Genomic DNA, 27,407 nt, shown 5'->3' on the forward strand with positions numbered 1-27,407 from the left:
CTTTTTTCGACTTCTCTACCATCGTAATATCATGTTTGATTAAAATCTCGAGTTCGAAATTTTGCACGAATGCAAAACTTGCCATATAGTTCCTATATGTCGCAAGTAAAAAGGTAATCTCTTTGCAAGGCAGTTCACTCCGCTAGCCCGGATATTATCCCGCTATTGTTCTGAAGCAGTTATCTCCAAAGCGGACAAAACTGTGTAAGATTTTTTATCAGTCCTAGTCTTCAGGACTTGTTTCAAGCGAACTGAAAAGAGCATTTGTCGAGCTCATCGCTAAAAAGATTAATCTTTGGCCCCCTTTAATTACCAAATGCAGTTGCTCCCTTCTATCCATAGGTCATGGAAACACTTATTAATTATCAGCTCAATAAATATCTCCAAGATCGAAAGCTTCTTGATGACCGCCAGTACGGCTTTTAAAGCAATTGGTCCACTGAACAGTGGAGCAAATCTTAACATCGTTTTGAAGAAAGTAAGATTATAGCACTTTATATTTTTAAGCCATTTGGCGTCAGGCTCTCTTATCAAAAATGCGAGCTTTTGGTTGTCCTGAATACCTTTCGGATCGTTAAATACAAGAAGTATTGGATGGGTTCAAGGCTAAAAACAAGAAAATAAATTATAATGTGCATTGATATTCTCGGTATGTGTTTCTCCAACCAACTCTTGTGGATGCAAAAAAATCCGCAAAATGTTTGGGTTTCCTAAGGCGTTAAGTAATTTCTCCTGCCTTCTGATCTGGCTATTATTTTCAAGACTTATATACGGCCATAGCTTGAAAATAACCCCGAACTCTGAGTTGGTTTTTCTGCGACTTACTTAAGAACCTTGGACAGTATTGAAAGTAGAGCATTTAAATTGATTGGTGATAGTTTCATTGTTAGTTTCTTACCATTTCTTGGACATTGTCGTAAGGTTTCTTGTCTTACCCTTTCTTACAGTCATTTTAACGGTTTAAGGTCGAGAAAAATAGCCTGTTGCATGTCTCCCTCCCGTGATTCTAGGAATGCTCTTAAGTCTTCTCTTCCTAGCTTTGCGTTTAAATTTCCTAGGACAATTTTAATGACATAGGCAGTTCACTACTCAAATATCTTGTCTAAGAGCTCGAAGAATATGTCTTTGTTGTCTTCATCTTTCTTCTCTGTTGGGGCATGCGTGTCTGATATGGACTTATGTTGGAAAATTAAGACTTGACATGAAACACACGCTAACACTGTTAAAACTCTTGACTTTTTTTTTAGTACTAGTATCAACCACAGTCTTTTAATTTGCGTCTACCCTGTCCATCCCATCGCACTTTTTGGATGACAGTTATATCTACCTTTCAGCAGTTTAGGGCTTCCGCTAACTGTTGGGCTACACGTAGTCTATTAAGACACCTTACATTCCACGTACATTTCCGAAGTTCTTTGTCCATTTTTCGTTTGGTTGGTTCGTTATCAGCAAATCCGTCCGTATCTAAGTCTTTTTGTTAGTTCATGAGATAAAGCAAGCTACAAGAAAGCGAAATATTTTGGTACAATAGAAAAATATCTCACACGATGAAGTTGCAAGAAGTCTAAAAGAAATAAATTAAGTAGCACGAAAATACTCACGACAGGAAAAAAGCTACCATATATCTTCAAGACTTAATTTTTTAAACTTTGTTTTGTTTATTTCTATCATTTAAATTCACACAATGACTTCCCGTTGATAACCAAAAAAAGACACAAAAATTGTCTGATATTTCAACCATAACGCATAGATTTTGATCGTGTTAAATCAATTTGCATATGTCAGAATAAAATTCCCATAAAGTTCAAACGCAGCTTAAGAAAACCACAAAATTATAACGGACTTTATTTTTTAAACTATTTTTCTCAAAACTAAATAAATATGCCTTCTGTATAATTTGAATTTGAAAACGAAAAAATGTAATCTTTATTTATTGTTTATATATAAACAAATAAGCATTTAAATACGAGCACAGATCGTTTTCCCGATGCATCTGCATAATATGCATGCATATTTCTTTGTATTTTGTTTGAGTCTCTTGTAAATGATTAGTTTGTTTTTTTTTTTTCGGTGAATTTACGTTAAAAGATTAAGTTTTGAACATGATTTTTATCGATGTTTAATATGTCTTTTAGTTTTGTTCTTTAGATAATGTTTCACAAAATTTATGATCCAAATCTTTTTCTCCTTTTTTTCGATGCATGGAACTTTTTCAACCTTATTTATCTCAAACTTGTTCAAAATTGGTAAACTATGAAAAGATAATCGAAAACCGGAAGGTAATACTTGAGCTATGGAGATAGAAATTATTATTTGAACCTTGTACTGCGCTTATCTAAACTTAATCCACTCATGCAGTGTATTGAATAAGTTTTTAATTAAAATTTTGTACAGCTTTTTCCAACTTTTGGCTATGAGAGTATACTCGAACTTATATTGTTCTACAGAGGCCTTGTTCTTCAATGACACTCCAAATTTAAGTGGACAACAACACAAAATGAAAAACAAACAGACTTATTCAAAATTTTCCCACTGAAGTTCTTTTAAGATTGAAATTGATTGCAATTTAATTGAAAAGTCATTACGTATCAAAATCATCAATTTGTACTTCAATCTTCAGGCAAAATTTGTGTCTTCATCTTTTTGTTTATGATTTGGTTTTAATATCAAAATGCAAGATACTCCAAACTATCAAGTTTCAAACTTTAAATAACTTCATCAAAATATTGATAAGGACAATTCGCCATCATCGATATTTTCTTAGGTTTTGTTTGGGTAGCAGTTTTTGCTGAATCATGTCTGGGACATAATCGCATAATTAACTCATAGCTTTATCTTGGATATAAACAATGAATTGGTTACTTTGAGACTTTTAAGCCCGAAGTGTTTTGGTTATGTGCTTTTTTGCGAGACCTAAAACTTCAAAAAAAAAATCAACCTCAAGCAACCGACAAAGAAATGCATAAGATAATATTGGAAATAGGTAAATATTTGATTTTATCAAAGAAAATATTTCAGAGTGCACAGAAACTGGAGAACTTCAAGTGTAGAGTAAACTGATCGACTTCTGATTGTATACACATTAGTAGAGGTGAAGGTTTTGATGCTTCTATAAAGTGTTTAAGTTCATTAAAAGGTAGTTAAAATTCAGTTAGTTTCACAATGCTTACTAGCTATGTTGTTATGCAGCAGAATTATAAGTTGACTTTGAGGTAGCTCGCATGAGGAAAGTTGTAAATGGTAAAAATGTGTGCTTAGTCAGCGTCTTTTGTCTTATGTTTTTTGGAAACAAATTTGGAAGTGGTGTGCATTTCGTTTATCAACCGATAACTTTTTTTCTAGTTCATTGGAGTTCTGAAACTACAGATTTTATTTCCCTCATACGGAATCGTACTTGCTAGGGTGTTACAGGAAATAGTTCCTTTGATGACTGTCAAATGTGGAGGAATAACTCCATTGGTAGGAATTAAATGCAGAAAATATTTGACAATTTTGCTGTCATAGTTCTAGATTTGCTTGTACCCGTGGCATGATGTGTAGTGCATTGGCCTGTCATGCGAGAGGTCTTGGGTTCGATCCCTGCCTGTGTCACCTAAAGTTTTTTTTCACGGGTACTGACTCTTGCGAGGAATTGACAATTTCTCCAAGAAGAATTCTTGTCATAAAAAAGTGCTTTCTCAAATAAGCCGTTCGGATTCGGCATATAAACTGTAGGTCCTCTCCATCCCTGCAATTATTCACACATAGGAATAGTTGAAAGTTGTCAGCCATTACGCCCTGCTTCTCTACGGACTGTTGCGCCACCTAATTTATTTATTTATAGTTCGAGGTCGGGCAAGAAAAGTTTACTGACAATGTTATTTCTCATAGAGCTAATCACAATGCGACAATGCTAATGCTCCCAATTCGATTTAAGAACATTTTTTAAAAACAGTATGGTGCTTGAAACCGCAATCGTGACGAATTGGTTGATATCATTTGTATCGCAAATACCGTGATTTTTTTTAAAAATTAAAAGTTTTTGTTGCATACATTACTATCACTTCTTAATTCAATAAGCTCATTAAGTTAAAGTGCTGTCAATACCATCAACCCAACGCATTTTTCAAATTACCTTCCAACGTTACTTGATATATTTTGGGTGAGCAGTTTGGAAAAAGTTAAACTGTATGGTCAGCTTTTACCTGCATCTTTCTCAAGTCAAGATTTAATATTTTTGACTTTCGATTATAGTGTAACTTCGATATCTCAGGCCATTCAATACAAGGCTTCAGCAGAATTTACAGTAGCGTTTTAAAGGGTGATTTTTTTTGAGGTAAGGATTTTCATGCATTAGTATTTGACAGATCACGCGGGATTTCAGACATGGTATCAAAAAGAATGATGCTCAGTATGCTTTGACATTTCATCATGAATAGACTTACTAACGAGCAACGCTTGCAAATCATTGAATTTTATTACCAAAATCAGTGTTCGGTTCCAAATGTGTTTCGAGCTTTACGTCCGATTTATGATCTACATAATCGACCAAGTGAGCAAACAATTAATGCGATTGTGACCAAGTTTCGCACTCAGTTTACTTTATTGGACATTAAACCAACCACACGAATGCGTACAGTGCGTACAGAAGAGAATATTGCGTCTGTTCCTGAGAGTGTTGCTGAAGACCGTGAAATGTCGATTCGTCGCCGTTCGCAGCAATTGGGTTTGTGTTATTCGACCACATGGAAGATTTTACGCAAAGATCTTGGTGTAAAACCGTATAAAATACAGCTCGTGCAAGAACTGAAGCTGAACGATCTGCCACAACGTCGAACTTTCAGTGAATGGGCCCTAGAAAAGTTGGCAGAAAATGCGCTTTTTTATCGACAAATTTTGTTCAGCGATGAGGCTCATTTCTGGTTGAATGGCTACGTAAATAAGCAAAATTGCCGCATTTGGAGTGAAGAGCAACCAGAAGCCGTTCAAGAACTGCCCATGCATCCCGAAAAATGCACTGTTTGGTGTGGTTTGTACGCTGGTGGAATCATTGAACCGTATTTTTTCAAAGATGCTGTTGGACGCAACGTTACGGTGAATGGCGATCGCTATCGTTTAATGCTAACAAACTTTTTGTTGCCAAAAATGGAAGAACTGAACTTGGTTGACATGTGGTTTCAACAAGATGGCGCTACATGCCACACAGCTCGCGATTCTATGGCCATTTTGAGGGAAAACTTCGGAGAACAATTCATCTCAAGGAATGGACCGGTAAGTTGGCCACCAAGATCATGCGATTTGACGCCTTTAGACTATTTTTTGTGGGGCTACGTCAAGTCTAAAGTCTACACAAATAAGCCAGCAACTATTCCAGCTTTGGAAGACAACATTTCCGAAGAAATTCGGGCTATTCCGGCCGAAATGCTCGAAAAAGTTACCCAAAATTGGACTTTCCGAATGGACCACCTAAGACGCAGCCGCGGTCAACATTTAAATGAAATTATCTTCAAAAAGTAAATGTCATGGACCAATCTAACGTTTCAAATAAAGAATCGATTAGATTTTGCAAATTTGATGCGTTTTTTTGTTTTTAAAAGTTTTCAAGCTCTTCACCGTTTATTAGACCCTATTTATTATCCACCGTAGTCGTCAGTGGTTCAATAAATTTAATTTGTTTGTTGCACGCTTCTTAGCAGACATGTACCATTACCTACAAAAAATTGTACACCTGTCGTAAAACCATGGTTTTCAAACCAAATTCGGTCTCTAATGCTAGATCAAGACAATGCACATAGACGTTGAAAACGGTTTCGTTTAAAAAAGCAATACGATCGACTAAACTTTAAATATATTCCAACCAAATGCTTCGTTGACTGGACGACAATTATGGATCAATCTAAGGCAAATATAATTTGGCAGGTTCAAAAATTTGAACTCAACAGAACATTTTTTTCGCTACCAGCGGCTACTTAAACTTGTCTCATAGATGCTCCTATAAACACTGCTCTAAATAACTTTAATTTTACATTAAGATCAGTTGATAGCAATGTTAGTATCTTATCAATTTAATCTAATGCTATTGGGCTTAATAAGATGTGCCTAAAATTTCCCAAGCCGATATTGCTTTTCTTAACATACATTTTTAAAGCTATTTTAACTTTAAAGTAAGTATTCAGATCAATGTAAGAAAAGCAAAGACTTTATTAATGCCCTAAACTTCTCATTATAATGAATTCAAGTCATTTGCAATTCTACCCTTTTTGCTAAAAGTTGTCAAGAAAATACTGAAAAATCAAAAAACGCGATCTATCAGTTTTATGCAGTAAATTCTTTTGACTATTTAATTTCTTAATATGTTCCAAAAGACTTTTGCATTCCTACTTAACAGATTGATTGCAATTAGTTCAATTGAACAACGTGTTCAATCTCTGAACTTCTCCCAATCTCTCGCAGTGTTCCACAAGGCTCTATTCTGGGTCCTTTAATTTTCTCATTTTATGTAAATGAATTACCATCAGTTGTATACAATAGTTCATGATGTCCAAATGCTTATGAGTTGGCCGGTAGAGCTTATGGATCAAGGTGTAAGCTTTAATGAAAATCTTGACAAAATCGCATATTGGTCACAAAAAATTGAGTGGTATGTGTTTTTCATGTTATAAATAAAAGAATTTACAAAATAAAAAAAAAACCCGATCTTTTATTTTAAAATCCTGTAAACGAGCTTAACAGTTTTTAGTGGGAGTTTTTTTGGCATTGAATACCCAATGTACCTACACAATTTGTTGAGGCAACTACATTGTTCCCAATCTAAGAGATAATTTCAAAAATTTAACATTATTTACTCACCTAAATTCTGTAGATTTTATTTTGTATAAAACCGAGAAAACAGATACAAACTTTTCATCCTGAATGCCTTTCTTAAAAAATCTTGTTTGAGATAGCTTATAGAGTCCCTCAAGGTAGCAGTTTAGGTCCTCTTCTTTTAAGTTTAAACACGTTAAATTGTTCAAAGACAAAATTTGTCTTCTTTTTTTTTTAACTTCAATAAAGCTAGGTCAAGTGTAAAAGACATAACAGAGAGAAACACCTTACTTACTTTGCCAATATCATACAATGCAAGGCAAGTTCCACAAAGCGCTAACGCAAAAGACAAACTAACTAAATGCAAGTTCTTCAAATATTGATTCACGCAAATCTTTAGCAAATAAAATTGATTATACAAACTAAGAAATAAAAAGAGGTATGTATTTCGCATGCAGCTACCACTTCAAAAACTTATATACACATAACTGATCCAAGCTACTACTAAACAACTGCCTACCTTAAGCAAAGGTTATCCTCTACGATCTTCATCACAAAACGTCAACTTGAAATTTCAAATAAAATAAAACAATAGCAAATGCATAATAATTATATTCACAAAAAAAATTAAAATAAGTGTGGAAAACTTTATTTTTATATGCAACTGGATTTCATGCTGGTTTTTTGTTTATATAGGAAAATTGAAAACCTGAACCTGACTTGACTAAGCACAAAACTTATCTCTTCTTCTTCAAAAAAACAAAAATTCCCACTTCAAAATTACTGTTTGAATTATTGAATTGCCGTTGCGTTTAAAAACAAATAAAATGACTGGCTAAGCAAGTTTTCTTTTTTTTCTTTAAGTTTTATTCAATTTTTCATCTTTACCCATCTTTATTTCATTTTTGAATTAAGTAAGGTAGGTAACACTAATTTGAACACTGGTGATTAAAAGTTTTGTTTCTTTTAAAAGATCAATAAGTCTATCATCATTCCTTCGTTAGACTTTAGAAAGATCGATTGATATCCATTAAAGGGCAAGTATTGATTCCAGACTTCTCTGTCTGTTTCTAAACTTGCATACTTTGAAGCCAAATCGGCGGAAACAGCGTTATACACTTTAGTACGCCAATCGAATACTCTATCTATCATAGAGAGTTCACTTTAGATGCTTTCCTTGTGGACATATTTCCAATCACATCTCCGCCTTTGAGCGTAGAGGGTATAATCAACTCAAAACTGGGCAACTCTCTTGCTATAGAAGATTTGTTATTAGAGGGATACCTCAAGGTTTTATTCTATCCCCTCTCCACTGAAAAATGGTGACAAACGAAATCCTAACTGGTCTAGATGCGGACGTTCTTAGAGTGATTACCTATGCCGATGACATTGCTATAGTCGTTTCAAAAAAACCTTCTTAACACACTAAAATAACTCTTACAAAGCACCTTATACAACCCAAACAAACCCGGTTTATTCATATTTTTCGAAGAAGTAAACATTTTAATATGTTAACAATCACTATATTAAAGGCATCCAATTATTGTTCTCAGGCTAGGCCAAGTATCTGGGTCTTATTTAAGATACAAAACTAATTTGGAAACGTAATATACAAGAACGAGTCAATAAAGCTACTGTAGATCTCTTTACTTGCAAAAGGAGCCTACATCCCCGAATTAGGCATTTATTATAAACATAGGTAATCGGTCCGATTTTATTGTACGGTGCTCCCGGATGGTGGATTATTTTAGACAAAGCCATAAACAGTGACAAACTAGATAAAGACCAACGTTCAGCTTGCCTGTGTAAGCGGATCCCATCTGCGGAAATTAATACCCTAACACTTCTTGATATTACTAGCTCAGAAATAGATGCAAGCGCTGCTATTAGCCATAAACCTTTTTTGCAGTGGGATAGAATCAATTCTAAAACACACAGACTTCACTCCTGCAATTCGACAGAAACTTTTAGGTTTCTATACCTTCCAAATTTTTCTGGGAAGATAGGGTATTTACAGAAGACGAGCCAATCCACTTTTACTCAGATGGATGTAAAGGGGTTTGTGAAAGTGTGTACTCTGAACGTTTGAAATTAAAAGCAGTCTTGTCTTGGGCTAAAAAAACGTGATATCAATATCTGATAAAATTATTTTCTCAGATAGTGAGGCCACTATCAAATCTCTGGACTGTGTCTCTACAAACTTTATTACAGTTCATAACTATCGATTATTTCTAATGGAGATGCCACAACAGTTTAGTATTCACCTTTACTGGGTGCCGGCCCATAGAGACTTTTCAGATAACTGAAGGACAGATTAATTCGCCAGGAATGGTACACTACAACACATTTGCTACTGGCTAATGCTGGCATACCGATAGGTACATGTAAACTATTGCTAATGCAAGACGCTATGAAGAAGGCAAATATCAGGTTGAATAACATCACCACGTGTCAGGGCACGAAAACCATCTGGAAGCTGTAAAGATGATTAAGAGGAGGAAACAGTTCTTCACCTCTTCTATAAATGCTGCTCTAGCTTAGGAAGTCTTACTTACTTACTTACTTACTTAAGGTGAAGTCCGGGTTGGACCCGGGCCTCAACCAACATGCGTCTCCAGCCAGCTCGGTCCCTAGCTAGCTGTCTCCAGTTTCACACGCTTAGTTGATTGAGGTCCTCTCCCACCTGGGTGCGCCACCTGTGTCGCGGTCTTCCTCTACGGCGCCGTCCCTCGGGATTGGATTTGAAGACCTTCCGGGCTGGAATGTTGATGTCCATTAGCTCTACATGACCTAGCCATCTAAGCCTTTGGACTTTAATTCTGCTAAGTAGGTCAGTGTCGCTGTACAGCCCGTACAGTTCGTCGTTATATCTTCTTCTCCATTCTCCATCTATGCGTACGGGACCAAAAATCACCCAAAGAATTTTTCTCGAAGCATCCTAAGACGCTTTTATCTTTCTTTGGGGTACAGGCCTCGGAGCCATAAATGAGAACCAGGATGATGAGTGTCTTATAGATGGTGATTTTAGATGCTTGAGAGATGACTTTACTTCTTCTAGACAAAATCCTTAACTACCTCAAAGTTATAGCTTTCCATGTTGACGTTTTGTCCAAGACGTCGATGTTCAGTGTCCTTATTTGATGACAGAATATACTTGGTCTTGCCCCTATTGACCACTAAACCCATCTTCTTCGCTTCCGTCGCAATGCTCAAAAACGCTCTACTGACATCACGCTTTGATCTTCCAATTATGTCAACATTATCTGCGTATCCGAGTAATTGGATGGACCTTTGGAAGATTGTGCCTCTATTTTTGACAATTCCTTCCAGAACTATGTTGAAGGCATGACAGTGCATCGCCGTGTCTAAAACCGACCTTGATAGAGCAGCGTGCATTCTCCATCGTCATTCTGAACAAACGGATAAGTTTGACAAGGATGCTAAAACTAGACATTACTCTGTAGAGCTCTTCCCTATAGATGCTGTCATACGCGGCCTTAAAATCGATAAAGAGGTGGTGGGTATCGCTTTGAAGTTCCTGGTTATTGGTTGATAGTGGACTTTCCTGGTCTGAAGCCACACTGATAAGGACCTATCAGGTTGTTGACGAACGGCTTCAGACGTTCACATAATACGGCAGGGAGGATCTTATATGCATTGTTGAGCAGACTGATGCCTCTGTAGTTGGCACAATTCCTCCTTTTTATGTATTGCGCAAAATATGCTGAGATTCCACTAATCGAGCATGCTTTCTTCCGACCATATTTTGCAGATGAGTTGCTGCATGCTCCCTACCAAGCCATCGCCTAACGATGGTTAGTTTAAGTTGGAGTGGCTGTCCAGATGTCATTGACGCAAGTAGACCTCAAGGGTCCATTGTGATACCACTAATGAGGTTACTCATGGGAGAGTAATGAACTTAAACAAACCATTTTGTACTTTTAATAAAGTTAGAGGGACATTTTGTGTCAATCGTTGCCAGAAAGTTATTCCTTCTAATGGAGAGTGCTGGACATGTACATAGAAGGTGTTGGACTGTTTCCTCTTCCTCCTCTTCCATGCAGCTTCTACAGAAGTCGTTTGTGTAGACCCCTAGCGTCAGAGCATGTCTTCCTATGAGGCAGTGTCCTGCTATTACTCCAATTGTAGAGCTTGTACTTTGTCTGCTCAGGGATATCAAACTTTTGACCGTTGTAAGTCTATGCTTGGCCATATTTGCTTGGTTGTTAGGCAGGTGGTAGTCTGTGACCATCTAGCATTTATTGATTCTAGAGCATATTGTTTGAGAAGATATTTGCATAGTGGCTTACTTATGAGAATTATTCTATTACGATCTCAACCATATAAGCATAATCAGTCTTTCACATTTCAAAAGTGATTCAAACTAGTTTCATTGAGCTTAGAAGGAAGCCTCAAAATTCATGTGGTATGACTTCAAACTGCTTTAAGCGTGTCCTTCTCTATTAGGGAAAACCAATTTAACCTTACATAACCTAACTTTGTTTTTATTTTAGAAGTCTTTTGTAGTAGTGTGGAAGTTTTTATAGGAAGTAAGGAAAAATAATTCTGAAAATCCTCCTACTACTACGCCCACCTTTCCAAACTTTATTACTTTTAAATAGTTTGAAATAATTACTTTAAAAATGATGTGCAAGTTGAAACCATAGAAGTTTCATAGTTTAAAATATTTTTCTATCCTTAAGGTCGTATAAGAATGTTTTTCCTTTTATGAAAAAGTGAATATATTTTTTCGATCACTATTGTAACGTCTGGAATGTCGCTTCTAAAGGAGTTTTCTTTCATAATTCTGAATGAAGTCGTAGCCGGTAAATACTAAATATATGTATACCCCATTGTGTCGTCTGTCAACAACTACATATTGGCGTAGTTATCAGTAAGCGTAGATCGGCATTTTGTGTCTTATGCTAATGAATATTTACAAACCATTTATAAAACTCAAAGATGAAAAACAAAACAAGAAAAAGCTTAAATCAACCGTGCAACAAAATATCGAAGCATTTGGTGGGGGAACACTCTGACTTTAGTTTCAGCAACCAAATGTAGCAGCAGCAATTTAATTAGTGGTTTGCTTATATTATGAATTAAGTTATAGAAAAAATTCAACAACAAAATAAAACAAGAAGTCTAAAGACAAAACTTATAATTACATGTTTGTTGAACTGTTCGATGATAAATTTCAATTATTAAACAACATGTATATAGACACATCTCTATATTGATACATGTTTCATGATGATAATAATATTTATATAGCAACTTCTTGCTAGCTTGTGTTGGATTATATGAAATTTATAAAATATGCGGACATAACATATTTATATGTATAGAAAAAGAGGTGGTGTTATGTTGGTTAGTAAATTATTATTAAATGGCTCATAATAATTTAATATATTGCATATACAACAAGTTGCTTCTGAAGAAGAAACACTGACCTAGAAACATTTAAATGCACTCAGACCGGCTTAGCAGCTTTAAGAGAAAAAATAAGATAAATTAGATAAGTGTACATAGTCGATACAAAAATGCAAGTGATCCATCATCGCGGTTAAGTTCATTAGAGGATTATGGTTTAGAATTCAAATGTTTATAAACAAATAGAAATAGGCAACTCAAGATTTTCATAATTTATCAAATTTACATAAAAAGCTTCAAAGAATTGGGTCACTTTTGAACTCATATTCATCTTTAACATAGACCTTAATAGAATCATCAAAACTGATCACGTCTTGAAGCTATTATCGGATTAAAAAAGAAAAAACACGTGTTCATTTTTGAGCAAACAAAATATAAATAAAAACTAATAAATCACCTCCATCTTGTCTTACCTCAATTATCCATGGTTTCACAGGTGTTGTTGCTTCATTATAGTGTTTAATAAATTAATAGATTAACAAACCAGAAGTGTTTATTTTTGTCTACATTCGCACCTACTATATTATTGATTTTAATAAAAATCCTATTAATGATATTAGCACCGAAGAACACATATAATTAATTTATTGAATGCATATTTATTAATTCTAATTGACTACATCGATCATTTTGTTGGATTTTTTTTTAACAAAAACACAATTAATATTATATTTTTATAAACATACTAATAAACAATATTCAAATTTATCTTCTTTTTTAAAAAAAAATAGTAATTTTTGCATGAATAGTGTGAAGGTGTGTTTTTTTGACGGTCCAAAGGTTTATTTATATATTTTTGTTATGAAAATATAAATGTATTAATTTTTGGAAAAATGTTTGCAAATTATTTTGACAGCTATTTGTATTCATCGTCGTCGCCATTTAAGTTTATGTGGTTGTACGATTACGATAGTTAAAGGAATTTTATCTCTCTCTACTCGTTTAAAAACAAAATATTGTTCCATTTTTGGGTGCGTCCGATTGTCATAAATTTGATATTTAATTACAAAACATGCTTCAATCTTTTATGTTGTTGTATTTTTGATACCTGACAAACACCTCGCACTTATATCTGATTCTATTCGAACACAATATATGCCATGACTTTGGGAAAGTTAACTCATATCTAGATCGAGAATTCGATAAGAAAAATAGTTCTGGAGCTCATTCATTAAAATGTTGGCACAATATTTTTAGGAATACAAATCTATATTTTTAAAAGATACAACATTTTGAAGTTAACTAAGTTTAAGTAAAAGTATCAGACAGTAAGATAAAATATTACATCAGCAGGAAATCAGTTTAAGAAATGGAGTGTTTTTTATTGATTAATAATGAAATAAATACAAAACAAAATATTCCACATACGCCATGTTGTACATAATCATTTTTGTTAAATGAAATTGATAGAGGATTTTTTTTTGTCGTAAAACAAGATTTTTGAAAAGATATAACCGATGCATTTGATGTCAAAAAAGGTTTTAGACCAGGCAATGCACTGTCAGGCGACTTCTTCAACATCGTTCTGGAAACAATTGTGCAAAACTCAATCGTCAACACTAGAGGCACAATCTTCCATGAAAGTTAAATCCAATTACTCGGAAGATCAAAGCATGATGTCAGTAGAGCGTTTTTGAGCATTGCAACGGAAGCGGCGAAGATAGGTTTAGTGGTTAATGAAGGCAAGACCAAGTAACAGGTTAACCATTTTGCGGTTTCAAAATTATAGGGCTGGAACTCGACATCTGTCAAACTAAGTTGTTAAACCAATTTTTGTTTTTTATTTGAAAGTCTGAACTTTACAAAAATGAATGGCTTAACTTTCGCACAACACATACAAGTTGTTCAAGCCTACTAATGGTGATTCTGCCACATAAGAGATAATGGTTTACATAAACTTCACAAGCAATTGGCAAAATTGGGAAGAAATTTGAAGAGTCTGGATTGACTATAGATATTGTAAGGCTTGTGCATCATAGTTTCGCTCGTACCACTGAAAATAAGTCTTACTGGCGCTACAGTCCTATGGAAACTAAACCCTCACCCAACAAACTTTGGGTGAGGTCACTTTCCAATTTTGCACGCCTGATCACGTTCTTTTTCTACTGCGGTGTCCTGTGGGTATGGATTCGAAGACTTTTCCGGCGGAGCATTGGTTTCCATGCGCTGCATTTGCCTGTCGACATTCCTTGAAACCCAGAGCGTCAGAGGCGGCTTCTCTGATTGCATCTTGGCAATGTTACCACTGGTTATCGATACATTGTTTTGGCGGCATAGAACTTCGAGAGAGGTTACTTGTAACTCGGTCGGAAGAGGATTTGTGCGATTCCTTGCGATTTTAGCCGTTCGACGTTGTACCTTCTCCCTGTTTTGCCTTGAGCCTGGAAACCCGAAGTTGTACCTTGGGTTTAGCGAGGTAGTGATCCGAGTCGATCTTAGCTCATCATCACAACATCGTAAATACATCAAATGGGGGAAACAGGCAGTGGTGGTGAGAATCTTCAAGTAAATTAAGAGAGGCCATTACATCCACAAAAATTCACTGTTTGGTGCGCTCTTAGATCAGGAGGTGTGATTGGACCTTAATTAATCGAAATTGACGATGGAACGACTGTCACTATCAATTCTGAGCGTTAAGTTCATATGGTAACAGACTTTTGTTTCCTTGCAATTGAAGAACACGACTTGGAGAATATGTGGTTTCACGAGACAGTGCCACATGCCACACAACTCTATGGAATATGGCTTTATTACAAAAGACATTTTCTGGCCGCATAATTTTTCATCATCAAGATCCTGCGATTTGACACTACTGGACTTTTTTTTTGCGGAGCTACGTGAAAGACCGCAGATGAAACATTAAGTATTGATCAGTTAAAAACTAACATTCGTCAAGTTATGGCTGAGATACCACTAATCCAACAAATGTGTCAAAAAGTAGTCGAAATAACCTCAAAAGAAACGATGCTTGCAACAATTCGTGTGGAAGTCATTTAAATGATGTAGTGTTTCACTCATAATGTCAACGTTCAAACTTTATAATTTAAAGGAAATATCAAAAAAATAAATATTTTATATTAATGTTGTTTAATTTTACTTTTGAAACCGCAAAACGGATAACCCGGTATATGCTGTCATCAAAAAAGGTAAGGAACGACGACGTCTTGGACAAAACGTCACCATGGACACCTCTAACTTTAAGGTTATTAAGGACTTTGTCCTTCTAAGCACGGCTTCAAATTCAGATTTATGGCGCTCAGGCCCAGACTCTTTCAAAAAAAGATAAAATCGTCTTAGGATGTTTCGAGATAAAAGTACTTAAAATGTTTTTTGGTCCCATCTGCATAGATGGAGATTGGAGAAAAAGATACCATGACGAACTGTACAGTGACACTGGCATGGTTAAAAGAAATCAAATCCAACGACTTATATAGTTGGGTCAGTAAAGGAAGACCATGACTAAGGTGGTGCAAGTAGGTGGGAGAAATAATTTAGCGTGCAAGACTCGAAACAGGTAGCTAGCGGCCGAGATGGCTGGAGCGGGATGTTGGTCGAGGCCCAGGTCTTTTACGTACTGTAGCGCCACCTTAAGTAAGTGAGTAAGCCCAGTATTTTGGAAACAGCTCTATGACCCATATTGATTTTCGACTTTAACCTCTATTCGTGGTTGTGATCAAAATCAGTTTGAAATATCGGGTGTTATTTTAGACGTGTGGTTTTTAATCTGGCAAAACTTTCTTTTTTTTGTAGTACCCGTGGCATGATGGTTAGTGCGTTGGACTGTCAGAGGTCTTGGGTTCGATCCCTGCCTATGCCAACTTAAGGTTTTTTTTTTCAAGGGTACTGCAAGTACGAGGAATTGACAAATTGTCCAATCAAACTGATCAAATCAGATACCGAGGTCCTTCACTACACTTTTGCTCGTTAATTGCTGCCCGTGAAGGCCTTAGCCAACGGAGTCCTTAAAAGAATTGTCTCCGACTTCCGGACATTTATTTTCAGTTTCCAGTCGTCGCTATATCGCTGAATCTTGTCGAAATCACGCTGCAAGAGAATTCTCATTCGGATTCTTCTTAAAACTGTAGGTCCCCTCCATCCCACGTACACAGGAATGGTTGAGAGTTGTAGTCACTATGCCCTCGTTCTCAACGGACTCTTGCTCCCCCAATTAATTTATTTATAATACTTTCTTTTGGAGTTGTTTTTTTTATAGCTGTCATTTGATTAATGCGGAATTTGCTTTGCCATTTTATAATGAACAGACTTATCCCTAAACAATGTTTGCAAATCCATCAAATTTATTATAATCACGACGCACGCTTCGATTTAATGAAAGAAATTTTCGGTGAATGAATTATCTCGCGTTGTGTCGAAGACCTGTGACGTAGTATCGAAGATCGAAAGATTTAACACCGCTGTACTATTTTATTGTGACTACCCCACAAAGTTAAGTAAAGTTGCTTGTCCACGTAGATAAGCTTAAGACGATTGAAGTCTTGGCCATAACATAAAATTATATGCGTTTTATTTCTTGTTGAAAACCATACGTTTGGTCATATTTAAATTGTATTGTTTTATTTCTTCAAATTTATTTAAAAAATATGTACAGAATTTTCAGCAACCAGAATTCTAGCTTATAGTATTTCGACCATACTTCAAATTACAGAATTCAGTACGTTGACCAATATTTCAATCCAAAACCAGTCCAATTGTATCTGTGTATCTAATGTTAAATTGAAATAAAAACACTTTCATTTCAAAAACTCAAATAAATTAAAGTAATACGCAAAAGAAGTAGGTATGTGCTTAAAATTTCATAATCATATAAGCTCAATCGAAATATTTCTAATTGTATTTTAAATTAATTCCCAGACAGCTTAAACGACCTATATATATACTTTCGTTCACTTTTCAAAACAAATCAAAGTTAAATATCTGATAAGTACGAAAGTACAACCTACAATAAAAATTAGAAAGATATTTTCCCATACCGCACTCATTATGTTAGGTGCTATACTTGTATAAGACTAAAATAACATTTTTTAAGTATGGGATCACGGGCTTTACGGCTTTCCCACCTACAATACCCTTCAAAACCTTCTTTTTTTAATTCAAAAATACCAAAACATTGTTTGATAACATATAAACTGCGATGTTCATTTCAAAAAGAAAAAGATAAAGCTCGCAAGTCTTTATCAATGATAAACGTTAAATAGAAGGTGCCTAGAAAAAAGAAACCGTAATATATTTTTAATTTATTTTTACCGGGTCGCTAGCCGTGTTTCATTGGGATTCGTCGGATCGGAATTCCAGTGGGCGATCTATATAAGGTTATAGAAAATGTTGGAAACCTCACGTATGATGGTTTGTTGAGAAATCCTGACGTCTCCATAAGATCGATTAATGGAATTTTTGAGAAAGAGTTTTAAAAAAATTCTTTCACGATTTTGACATAAGATGAATTGATGTTGGTTTGACACAACACATGGCAACGCAAAAATATAACAAAAACGAAAACCATCAACCAAACAAAGATATATTTTTACAATAAATTATCACAGTGAAATATTGTTGTGTTTCAATTAACAATTTTTGTAATCTTATCGGAGGTGGTGTCAAGTGTATGGCGCTGACTGTCATTTCAATCGATTAAAAATTAAAAAGTGAAGAAAAAAGAATAAAATACAATGCAGTAGTAAAAGATAAAGATACAAACATAGCTAACAAAATAAATAGCTCGAGGTCTTAGAACGGATTGGTACTCGAAGCTTTTATTTTGTCTAATTTGAAAATAATTTGTATGATTGATAAAATGACAGAGGGTTGTGTTTTGCTATTTTGGTATATTTTGATAGGAAATTTCTTAGAATTCTTTAACATTTCAATACAGTATTTAGTAAGCGGGGGCTACGCTAAAGAATATTGTATCAAAGAGTATTAATTTTAGTTAGAAGGCGCATATTTAATTCAGTCTAAATCGATTCGGTTTGAGGATTAGATGATCGATTAGATTAGTGCCATTTCCGGGGGCATGGCAAATAAAATCATTCAGAAAAAACAGAAAGAAAGTACTTATGTTTTTAATTCTTCGTATATTTTTGTAGTTGTAAACAAAAAAGTATTTATTTTCGATTTTGATGGATAATAATAACGTTGACGAGATACTTTTGCACCTATTTTAAAATCTATTTTCTTTTTTTCTTAACTTACGAAGAATGATAAAATGTTTGAAATACTTATATTGATTTTGTATCCAACCGGATTTCAGTGCTCAAAATGAATTTAAGGTATTTATGAAGGCTGAAGGGGTAGTTAATCACTGTCAAACTTATTTGGATAGGTTTCGTTATGTTAAGTCTTAGTATACTCGCATGTAGATATTTTATAGGTTGACATACAAAAAATGAGCTCATTTTTTAAAATTGTGTTTTTGGAGTATACTTGAAATATGTTAAGCAGGCATATTGTTTGATTGAATTATGATTAAATATTTAAATAAGAAAACAGAAATTGAAAATATCTAATTTAAAATTGAAAAAAATTACAATCAAAGCTCAATTCCGACAGGAAGACTTTTATGAATTATGAACAAAAAGAGTAAGAGAATTTTTTTTTTAAATTGCTAAGTCTATTTATGAAGAACTTTTATAGCTTCAATAGTTAATTCACGTGTAACTAAATTATTTGTACACTTGTATTTGGATATAATTCAAGTGTAGGAAGAATAATGACAGTAATTTTTCAATATTTGTTTGGGCTTTATAATTAACTATTTCATAAAGTATAACTATAAAAAAGTTTGATTAGAATTTGAATAGCAGACTTTTTTCACAATATTGTAACGATGCTGGAAACAAGCTCATTTTTCTGGTGAAGAGATAGAATAACGAAATTTTGCAAAGCTTACTCTTATAAGTTCAAATTTGTATAACAGAGTTTTAAAGAAACAAACTTTTATCGGCCTCAGAATATAAACAGGGGAAGGATCTTGGTGCCCTTTAAAATATTTAAAAATTTTCTACTAATTCTTTTGATAATCTTTTTAATTTTGTTTCAAAAATGTATATCCTAGTGTTAGGACGGTGCCTGTTCAAGAGCTCTATGAACAGAAGAAGAGAGAGGAACACCGACTTCTTAGAAGGAAAAATAGCGAGATGAGAAGTATGCGGTCGAATATTTTGAGCTGTTCAAAAGTAGAAATTATGTTCGAAAGTTTTGTGAGCAGTTGAAACGAAATTCACAACTACATAAACCTCGAACCGAAGGCTGCGACTCCGAAAGTGTAAACATAATAGTGGAAGTTAGTGGAAGTCAATGCTGAAGATATGGAAGCAATACTTCTGCAGACTGTATAACGGCAAAAAAGAACCGAATTCCTTTTTCAGGCAGGATGATCTATTGAATATAGACGACGAAATCCAAGAATCCCGTCTAATCGAATTAGACCAAGTAAGTCATATTTCAGACGAAGTCTAAAAAACCACTGGAGCAGATGACTTGAATGCTGAGCATTTTAAAGCAGCTGGATATAATTTGGTTAGGAGCATTCATTAACTCGTCTGTAAAATATGGTCGGAAGACAGCAGGTCCGATGAATAGAACCTCGTTACTGGTTTGCCTGTTTCTTAAAATGGCAGATCCTCTAACCTACACCAACTACAGGAGCATCAGTCTCCTTAACATCGCTTACAAGATCTTCTCTGCCGTAATATATGAACGTCTAAAGCCCATTAACAACAACTATAGGTACTTATAAGTGTGGTTTTAGACCAGAAAAGTCCACAGTAGAACTAATATTCACATAACGGCAGATCCTGGGAAAACCCAAGAACAGCAACCATCTTTTATCAATTTAAAGGCCGTATGTGACAGCATCTACAGAGAGGAGCTGAAGAGAGCCATGCCTAGTTTTATAATCGTCCGTTCGTGCTGGAAATTACTTAACCAAACATCGTCCTTGAAACAATAGTGCAGAGCTCACACGTCAACACTATAGGCTCGATCTTCCAAAAGTTTTTCTAATTACTTGCTTATGCTGATGATATTGGCATAATCGGAAGAACTTAGCGTGATGTCTATGTGGCTTTTGCGAGAATTGAAGCAGAAGGGTCAAAAACAGGTTCAGCGGTTAATGATAGCAAAATAGAGTACAAATTATGGCAGCAAAAAAGCAGCTACAACACAGAAGTCTCATTCAAAACGTTACCATCGACAGACGTAACTTTGAGGTAATTAAGGAGTTAGCCTACATAAGAGCCACTCTGAACGCAGAAAACAACTTCAGCGCTGAGATCAAACGAAGAATTAATCTTACTAACCGCTGATACTTTGGGCTAAGAAAGCAATTGAGTAGTAAGGCGCTCTCTCGATCTACCAAAGTGTCGCTAAATAAGACTCAAAAAAACAGATGAGAGCTCTTTGGGTCGTTTCGGGAGAAAAGTTTTTCGCGTGGTCTACGGTCCTACGGTTTAAGGTGAGTGGAAGAGCGGCACAGCGACATAAACTTAGCTAGATGGGTAAAAGTTCAACGACTGAGACGGCTTGGTCATGCAGAGATCATGAAAACCAATGCTCCGGCTTCGGAAAGTCTTCGAATCAACACTCACAGGACATCGCAGTAGATTAAGATAGGATCAGCTAAGATTTATATTTTCATTTTGAACAAGGTTGCTAAGGAAACAAAAGGTCTACAATTCAATTCTAATATTTCAAGCTCATTTCTGAAACTGAAAACTCATGTCTGAAATATGTAATTGTTTTCTTCTAGGTAAAGACTTAATTGTCGTTAAACACTCCTTGTTAAAAAAGAAACTCTCTCCATACAATTCTGATATAACTTCTAATCTATTCAAGGTTTTCATTTTTGAAGATTTATTTCTGATCCACTCATTACCTTGATAATGTAATCTGTATTTGGTGTTCTTAGGTAGCCTCAAAAATTTATTTGAAAAACTATCTTTGGCATTTTCTAGTTCTTCTAATTGCTCATAATTGTATATTTGACTACTATAGCAGAGGCAGCAACCTTTCGATCCGTTGCATGTGCTAAAACCATAAATTATTAATAAATAAGAAAAATAACAAGAGACTCAAAATACAGCCTTGAGGAACACCTATTTGACATTCAAAGTATCTCGATTTGTTTGAGCTATCTCGGCCAAATGCAATACTGATATCAAGCATCTTTTCATAGAAGTTATGAATTTTCTGGATAAACCTATTAAGGAAAGCTTGTAGATGAATATGATTGCCTTTTGTATCAATAAATCACATGTCAGCAGTACTTAACACAAAAATTTGATGTCAGCAATAGTTAAAGGCTTGAACGGAAGCCAGCTTGGTAAGAGTTTAAGACGAAAATACCCCTCTGGCTGATCCTGATCACCTTTCTTAAAAACAATTGACATTTTAGAGCATATAAAGTTTCTTTTCAGGAACTGTTTCTATTAAAGAAACATAAGATGTATTCCAAGAACACCGGAGTAGAATGCTTAGAGAACTCAGCTGTTATACCATCAGGACCAGACACTTTGTTATTTTTCATTTTTATCAAGGATGATTTTAGTTTTCTTATTGTAAATCAGGAATCTAATTCTGGGATGACTACATAATGAATTGGCAAAACTGATCATTTATTAAATCGGATTGGGCAATAAAGGTTTTGCATAATATAACCCGATAGCATTTACCGATAGCATTTACCTAAAGTTGTGAATTTTTTGTCTAGATGAAATGTGACAGGTTAACTTATTAACGTACATTACTTTTATTTAATAACCTTCTCAATTTTAAAATGTTTTGTACACTACCAAGTTACCCTGAAAGATTTTTATGTGAGTAAACATTTCAGTTTTATTTCTCATTAATCAAACTAAAGTATGCCACTTTTAAATTCTTTTTTCTCAATGCCACAAAACATTCGTCAAATGACAGATGATTAATTTACTCGCTTTTTTAAACAGAAAATAATAAATGACATGAATTGTAATGTTAGTAGTAAAAAATTCTTACAACTTTAATGGGGGAATATTAAGTGTGAATAAGATCGATTTATTTTTGCTTAGATATTTACAAAGTTTTTATCTTAAAAATTATCCATACAAATGTTGAAAACTCTATTTTGAATATTTTTGTATCTTCTAAGTAGCCAGGGAAGCCTTTTATTTTGCTATTTTAATATTAAAAGATGGTCACGTGGATTTGTTAGATCTTGTTGCTGCAGTAAACTGTTCAATTATTTCCACGAAATCTACTGAAAAAATATTAAGGACACCAATCGCTACTTAACAGCAAAAACACCCGGGAACCGCTTGATTGCTTTAAACCGAATTCGGAATGATGGTTTGAGATTTCTGTAAGTTCGTCAAGTAATGATTGAATTTGAGCTAAAAATAACTTACCATCAGGAGGTAAATAATCTTGGCATAGACCGTAAGCTGTGGTAACCTGTAAAAAGAAAATTAAATAATGTTTAATAATTATTTGCTTAATAGGAATTTAATTATTTATTAAGTAGATAATGTTTACTTATTTTATATTATATTTATTCAAATTGTATTTTAATTTATAAAACTTAATAGTCACTAAATTTTCAAAGAAATATTTAATTTTTCACAATATATTGTTTTTATTGTGCCAAAAGGTGCTATTTTTGTCTTAATGTTCCAAATCTATGATGCTAGATCTGATACCGAGATATTGTCGAAATTATGCAAGAAATGTTATATTTTTTCTTCACTTTAGCAATTTTAATATTTTGATATATTATTTTGCTGGTGAACTATAAGCAAAGTTTATTTTCTCTAATTAACTTCGATTTTTGATTGATCAATGGATTGAATATTCTACTTAAAAACATGTAAACCACAGGTAAGTTTTGTATCTAGTGTTATTTCATGGTATTTGGCAGAAGATTTCCACTTGATTCCTATACTGTTAATAGAGAAGATTGAGCTTGGAAAAAAACAGTATTTTCTTTTTCTAGTAAAAAAGATGGTCTGAGTCTTAGAAGTATTCGACTTTATTTTGCATTCAACAAAATAGATCTAAGTTATATTTAAAAAGATTGCAAATTATGAATTAAATTAATGTGTTTCAAATATTTACTTATCAACAAAGAAAATAGCTGTCTCGTAGTTTAGGGGTCTAAGTAAGCTATGAGTGAAAATAGTGTACAGAAATAGTGGCCAAAAAACAGAACCCTGAGGAACACCTGCCACACAAGTAAACACATAAGATACAAAATTGTTCTGAAACACTATACATTTTCTTGAGTAAAAAATGTACAATTCTTATAAAAAAGTAGTACCCGTGGCATAATGGTTATTGCGAGCTAACGGGTTCAAGTCCCTTGTTAGTGACGAAGGTCGAGCTTCAGCTCATCTTCAATTCAATAAAAAACAAAAAGCCAGCAGGTGTTGATGGTATATCCAACGTTATACTAAGACATTTACCGATTGAGACAATTGACATTTATACCAAACTTTTCCATAATGCACTTATAAATAATTCAGGATAAACAGTTTGGGTTTAAGGCAGGTCATGATACAATAAATGCTGCGTCTAAACTCGTTTCTGATATCCATTGGAATAAATCAAAACAAAAATGCACAGGCACAATGCGAAAGACCTAACTGCGTACAGAACGGCCCGAAAGGTTGGGGTTATTAGAATGCGTGATTTCGACAAGATTGAGCGATATTGTGACGACTGTAAACTGAAAATAAATGTCCAGAAGTCAGAGACAATTCTGTGCCGGACTCCGTTGGCTGGGGATACGAGGGATACGTGCAAGAATTAGCGCAAGATGGTCATCGTTGATCTTCACAGGCAGCGATTAGCTAGCAAAAGTGTAGTGAAGTACTTCGGTATCTGGTAAGATCAGTATTTATATTTCGACAGACATATAAATGCTGCTCTGATTAGGGCCAGAGGCTGTTTTACAGCAGTCGACTTGACCCCAGAGTGAAGGTAATTTGCTACATGGCTCTCATACGGCCGATGATCGTTTATGGTTATTCTTTGTGGTTCAACATTGCCCCTTCCCAGATGGAGAAGTTTCGGGTATTCAAGCGACAAAGTTTACGACGCTGTGCCGCCTTATTTCGAACAGCCCTCTCTTTTTTCGTGCATTACTATTCCAACGGGGCATTCTATCCGAACGACGAGTACTTTAAGAGTGCACGCTTGAGCGGCTTCATTCCCCCCAGAAGCATTCCTCTCCTCAGATAGATGAGGTCTGAAGCAGGATAGATTTTCAGTTCCCCTAATCTATTACTTTAAAATTGATTATCACGAAATGTTTCAGTGACTGCTTTTGCCTTTTCAGGGCCCGTCATAACAATTTTGTTTCCCATCTTTAGTGCCGATCCTTATTTACGAACATAAAACAATGAGATTTACTGCAAAAACACTTGAGCAGCTAAGGATATGTCAGACCAAAATGAAGGGAAAAATTCTGAACATACGACCATGTCAAAGGTAACGAAATGAAGATATTAACAATAAAACCAAAACTATTGACGTCATATATAGAACAAGAAGGCTGAAATGGAGTTGGCCAAAAAATTTCAAGTATAATTTCAACATTTTTGAGACAGCCGACGCTTAATATTTTATACTAAATTATCCAATTGGATTGAAAGCAAGGATATTTTGAATGAGTTTCAAGCAAGATCCAGAAAAAATCACTCAACAATCGATCAAATATTTTTTTTAGTAAATACAGCCGAAATATACAAGAAGAATGGCTAAAAGCTTTATGCCTTTTTCGTTGACTTTCGGACAGCATTCGACTCTTCCTAGCGACGCTCTCTTCTACAAGCTCTTCAATTATGTAGTCTCTTCAAAACTGATAGCAGTTATCAGAGCAATGTGTACAAAAAATGTGGCACGAGTGTGAGATGGAAAACAACTTTCCGATAAATTTTGGTCCACAATGGGAGTTAAGCAAACATAGTGAGAGGTGGTATAGTGCTTAGTGGAAAATCCATTCCTGGTCTCATGTATGCTGACGATAAAGTCTACCTGGCCGAATCTATAAACGAAATGCAGCTGATGATGAATGGACTTCAGTGCTTTTGCAAATTCTGGAACCAATCAGTTAATTTATCAAAGTCCAAAATAATGATATTTTGAAGCGGGGGAGGAATTTACTCTAGAATAAAGAAATAGACTTTTCAAGAAGAAGTTTTAGAAATAGTTAAGGAGTACAAGTACCTTGGTGTATTGATTACATCGAACCTGAATCTCGATAGACACCTCCGAACAAAAGTAGCGGGAGCTAAGCGTGCAATGTCTGACGTATAGAGAAGCTGTTATTTGATAAACGACGTATTGCTAAATACAAAGTGTTTCGAGCAACTGCAATTCTTTTTTACGGAGCGCAAGTATGTAGCTACATGTCGTTCGATGCGTTCGAAAAGGCTGCCGAGTACGATACCCAACTATAAAATACTTTCAAATTACACTTTAATTATGTGGCAAGAATTATGGAGATGGAGGAAAATAGGATTCCAAGGCTTGTGCTAAGTCACATTATTAATTCTAGAGAAGCAGGCGTAGGTGAGTAGTATAAAATGGCGAACGATTTCTTAACAATTTTTTCAATGTCAACTGAAGATAACCTTTCTTCACTTGGTTAGAAATTTGATTATTTCTTGATAAAGGATACAGGATGTACGATCAGTTCAACTTAATAGAGTAAAGTTAACCACTTTTTAGGTTCATTCTTTAAAATCAGAGGTAATTCTTCAGCTTAAACTTTATTCCTCACCGTCCAGAAATTCCTCTATGGTGTGAACTATGCAATCGAAGGGAACGCGAAGACGTGTTCGATTTTTTGTGAGTTTGTCCAATTTTGATATAATTCCGCAAGAGATACCTTGGAATTGATGTACGCAGTCTAGTGGAAACCGTAAAATTGATGAATGAAGAACCAGAGTGCGAAGTCTTATACCAATATTGTTTGAGTGCCTTACGATACAGAACATGTATAATTACAAAATACATACACGATTTTTAAAAAGCATAATATAAATTAAATGAATTTAGCTATTAATAGATTTCCAATTGACCCTTAAAAACCTTGCAATAGTTTCCATTTCAAACCTTTTAATAATTGTATTGTTTCTTGCATTGTAAAATGTTTTCTTTGTTATTTCAATACTCTTTTGCCAGAATGTTGCAGAGGGTACAGAATTGCTGAACATTTCCGTTGCATAGATTTATGTTTAAGAACAGGATTTCACATCTAGATTTGAATAAAAGTTATATTTATTTATAGTTGAGCGTCTTTTTAAAGTCTTCGTACTTTTGAATTATGTTATAAAAAAAAGTTTTCATGTTAGTTGTTTTTCCACAGGTATCAGCAATATTCTGCTACTTTATGGTACAATCAATCAATATTACGGAATTCATTCATAAGTATTTTCTTGGTGAAATGAGTATCTGAATGTAAAACAACTTTATTGATATACTCTGCCTGATGCTTAAGGGTGCTGGTCTAAGATTTTTAATGTAATTTCTTAGAGCTTTTCTTCTTCTTCAAATTAATCTACTCTTCAAACTTGTGATTCAAAGCAAAGTGATATTTTCACAACGCATTCGAAAAATCTGTATTTAGCTGATAGAAAAACAATATTCTTTCGAGAAAATATTCATCCATGTTATATTCAAAAAACTTTGGCAAGACTTCGCCTTTTCAATAAGATGGTTTTAAAATCCCATGTTCTACTTGATAATTATAGTCTTGAGTGATTTTAAGAAGCTGACCGTTGAAGAACAAACTGCGAGATATTTTGAATACCATCAATTTGGATTTGTCGGTATTTATTGTAAGCCTCATGTTTTGCAGTATGTCGAAACCCAATTTATCATCAGCTGTAATTTGTTTAGTGTCTCTGAAAGAACTGTCTGCATACAGAAGAACATTTAGAGAACATAAAGGAAGCATCCTTTTTTAGCACCAATATCAGTATCAAACCATTTTAGGAACACATATCCCTTCCATACAGGGATTGAACTCAAGACCTCTGGCATGACAGTCCAACGCACTAACCATCATCATGCTACGGCTACTACATTGGGGTTCTGCATTGGCAGTGAATAAATTGGACTTATTGAACAGTAGGTTTTGAAAATGTTGTGATACTGGATCTCAACACATATTTGTACCATTTACAAAATAAGTA

At 34.7% G+C, this 27,407-nt stretch overlaps 1 protein-coding gene across 4 annotated transcripts in view; it reads right to left on the reverse strand.

Annotated features, from left to right (window-relative positions):
- The window catches only part of LOC129938411 (serine-rich adhesin for platelets), a 301,751-nt gene that overhangs the window by 201,635 nt on the left and 72,709 nt on the right, over window positions 1-27,407 (reverse strand). For all 4 annotated transcript variants that reach the window (XM_056045953.1, XM_056045954.1, XM_056045952.1 and 1 more), the window contains exon 4: window positions 22,617-22,662. In XM_056045953.1, coding sequence (XP_055901928.1) covers window positions 22,617-22,662 — 46 coding nt within the window. The remainder of the gene's footprint in view (window positions 1-22,616; window positions 22,663-27,407) is intronic.

Source organism: Eupeodes corollae, chromosome 1, assembly GCF_945859685.1.
Source record: "Eupeodes corollae chromosome 1, idEupCoro1.1, whole genome shotgun sequence".
Taxonomy (NCBI): domain Eukaryota; kingdom Metazoa; phylum Arthropoda; class Insecta; order Diptera; family Syrphidae; genus Eupeodes; species Eupeodes corollae.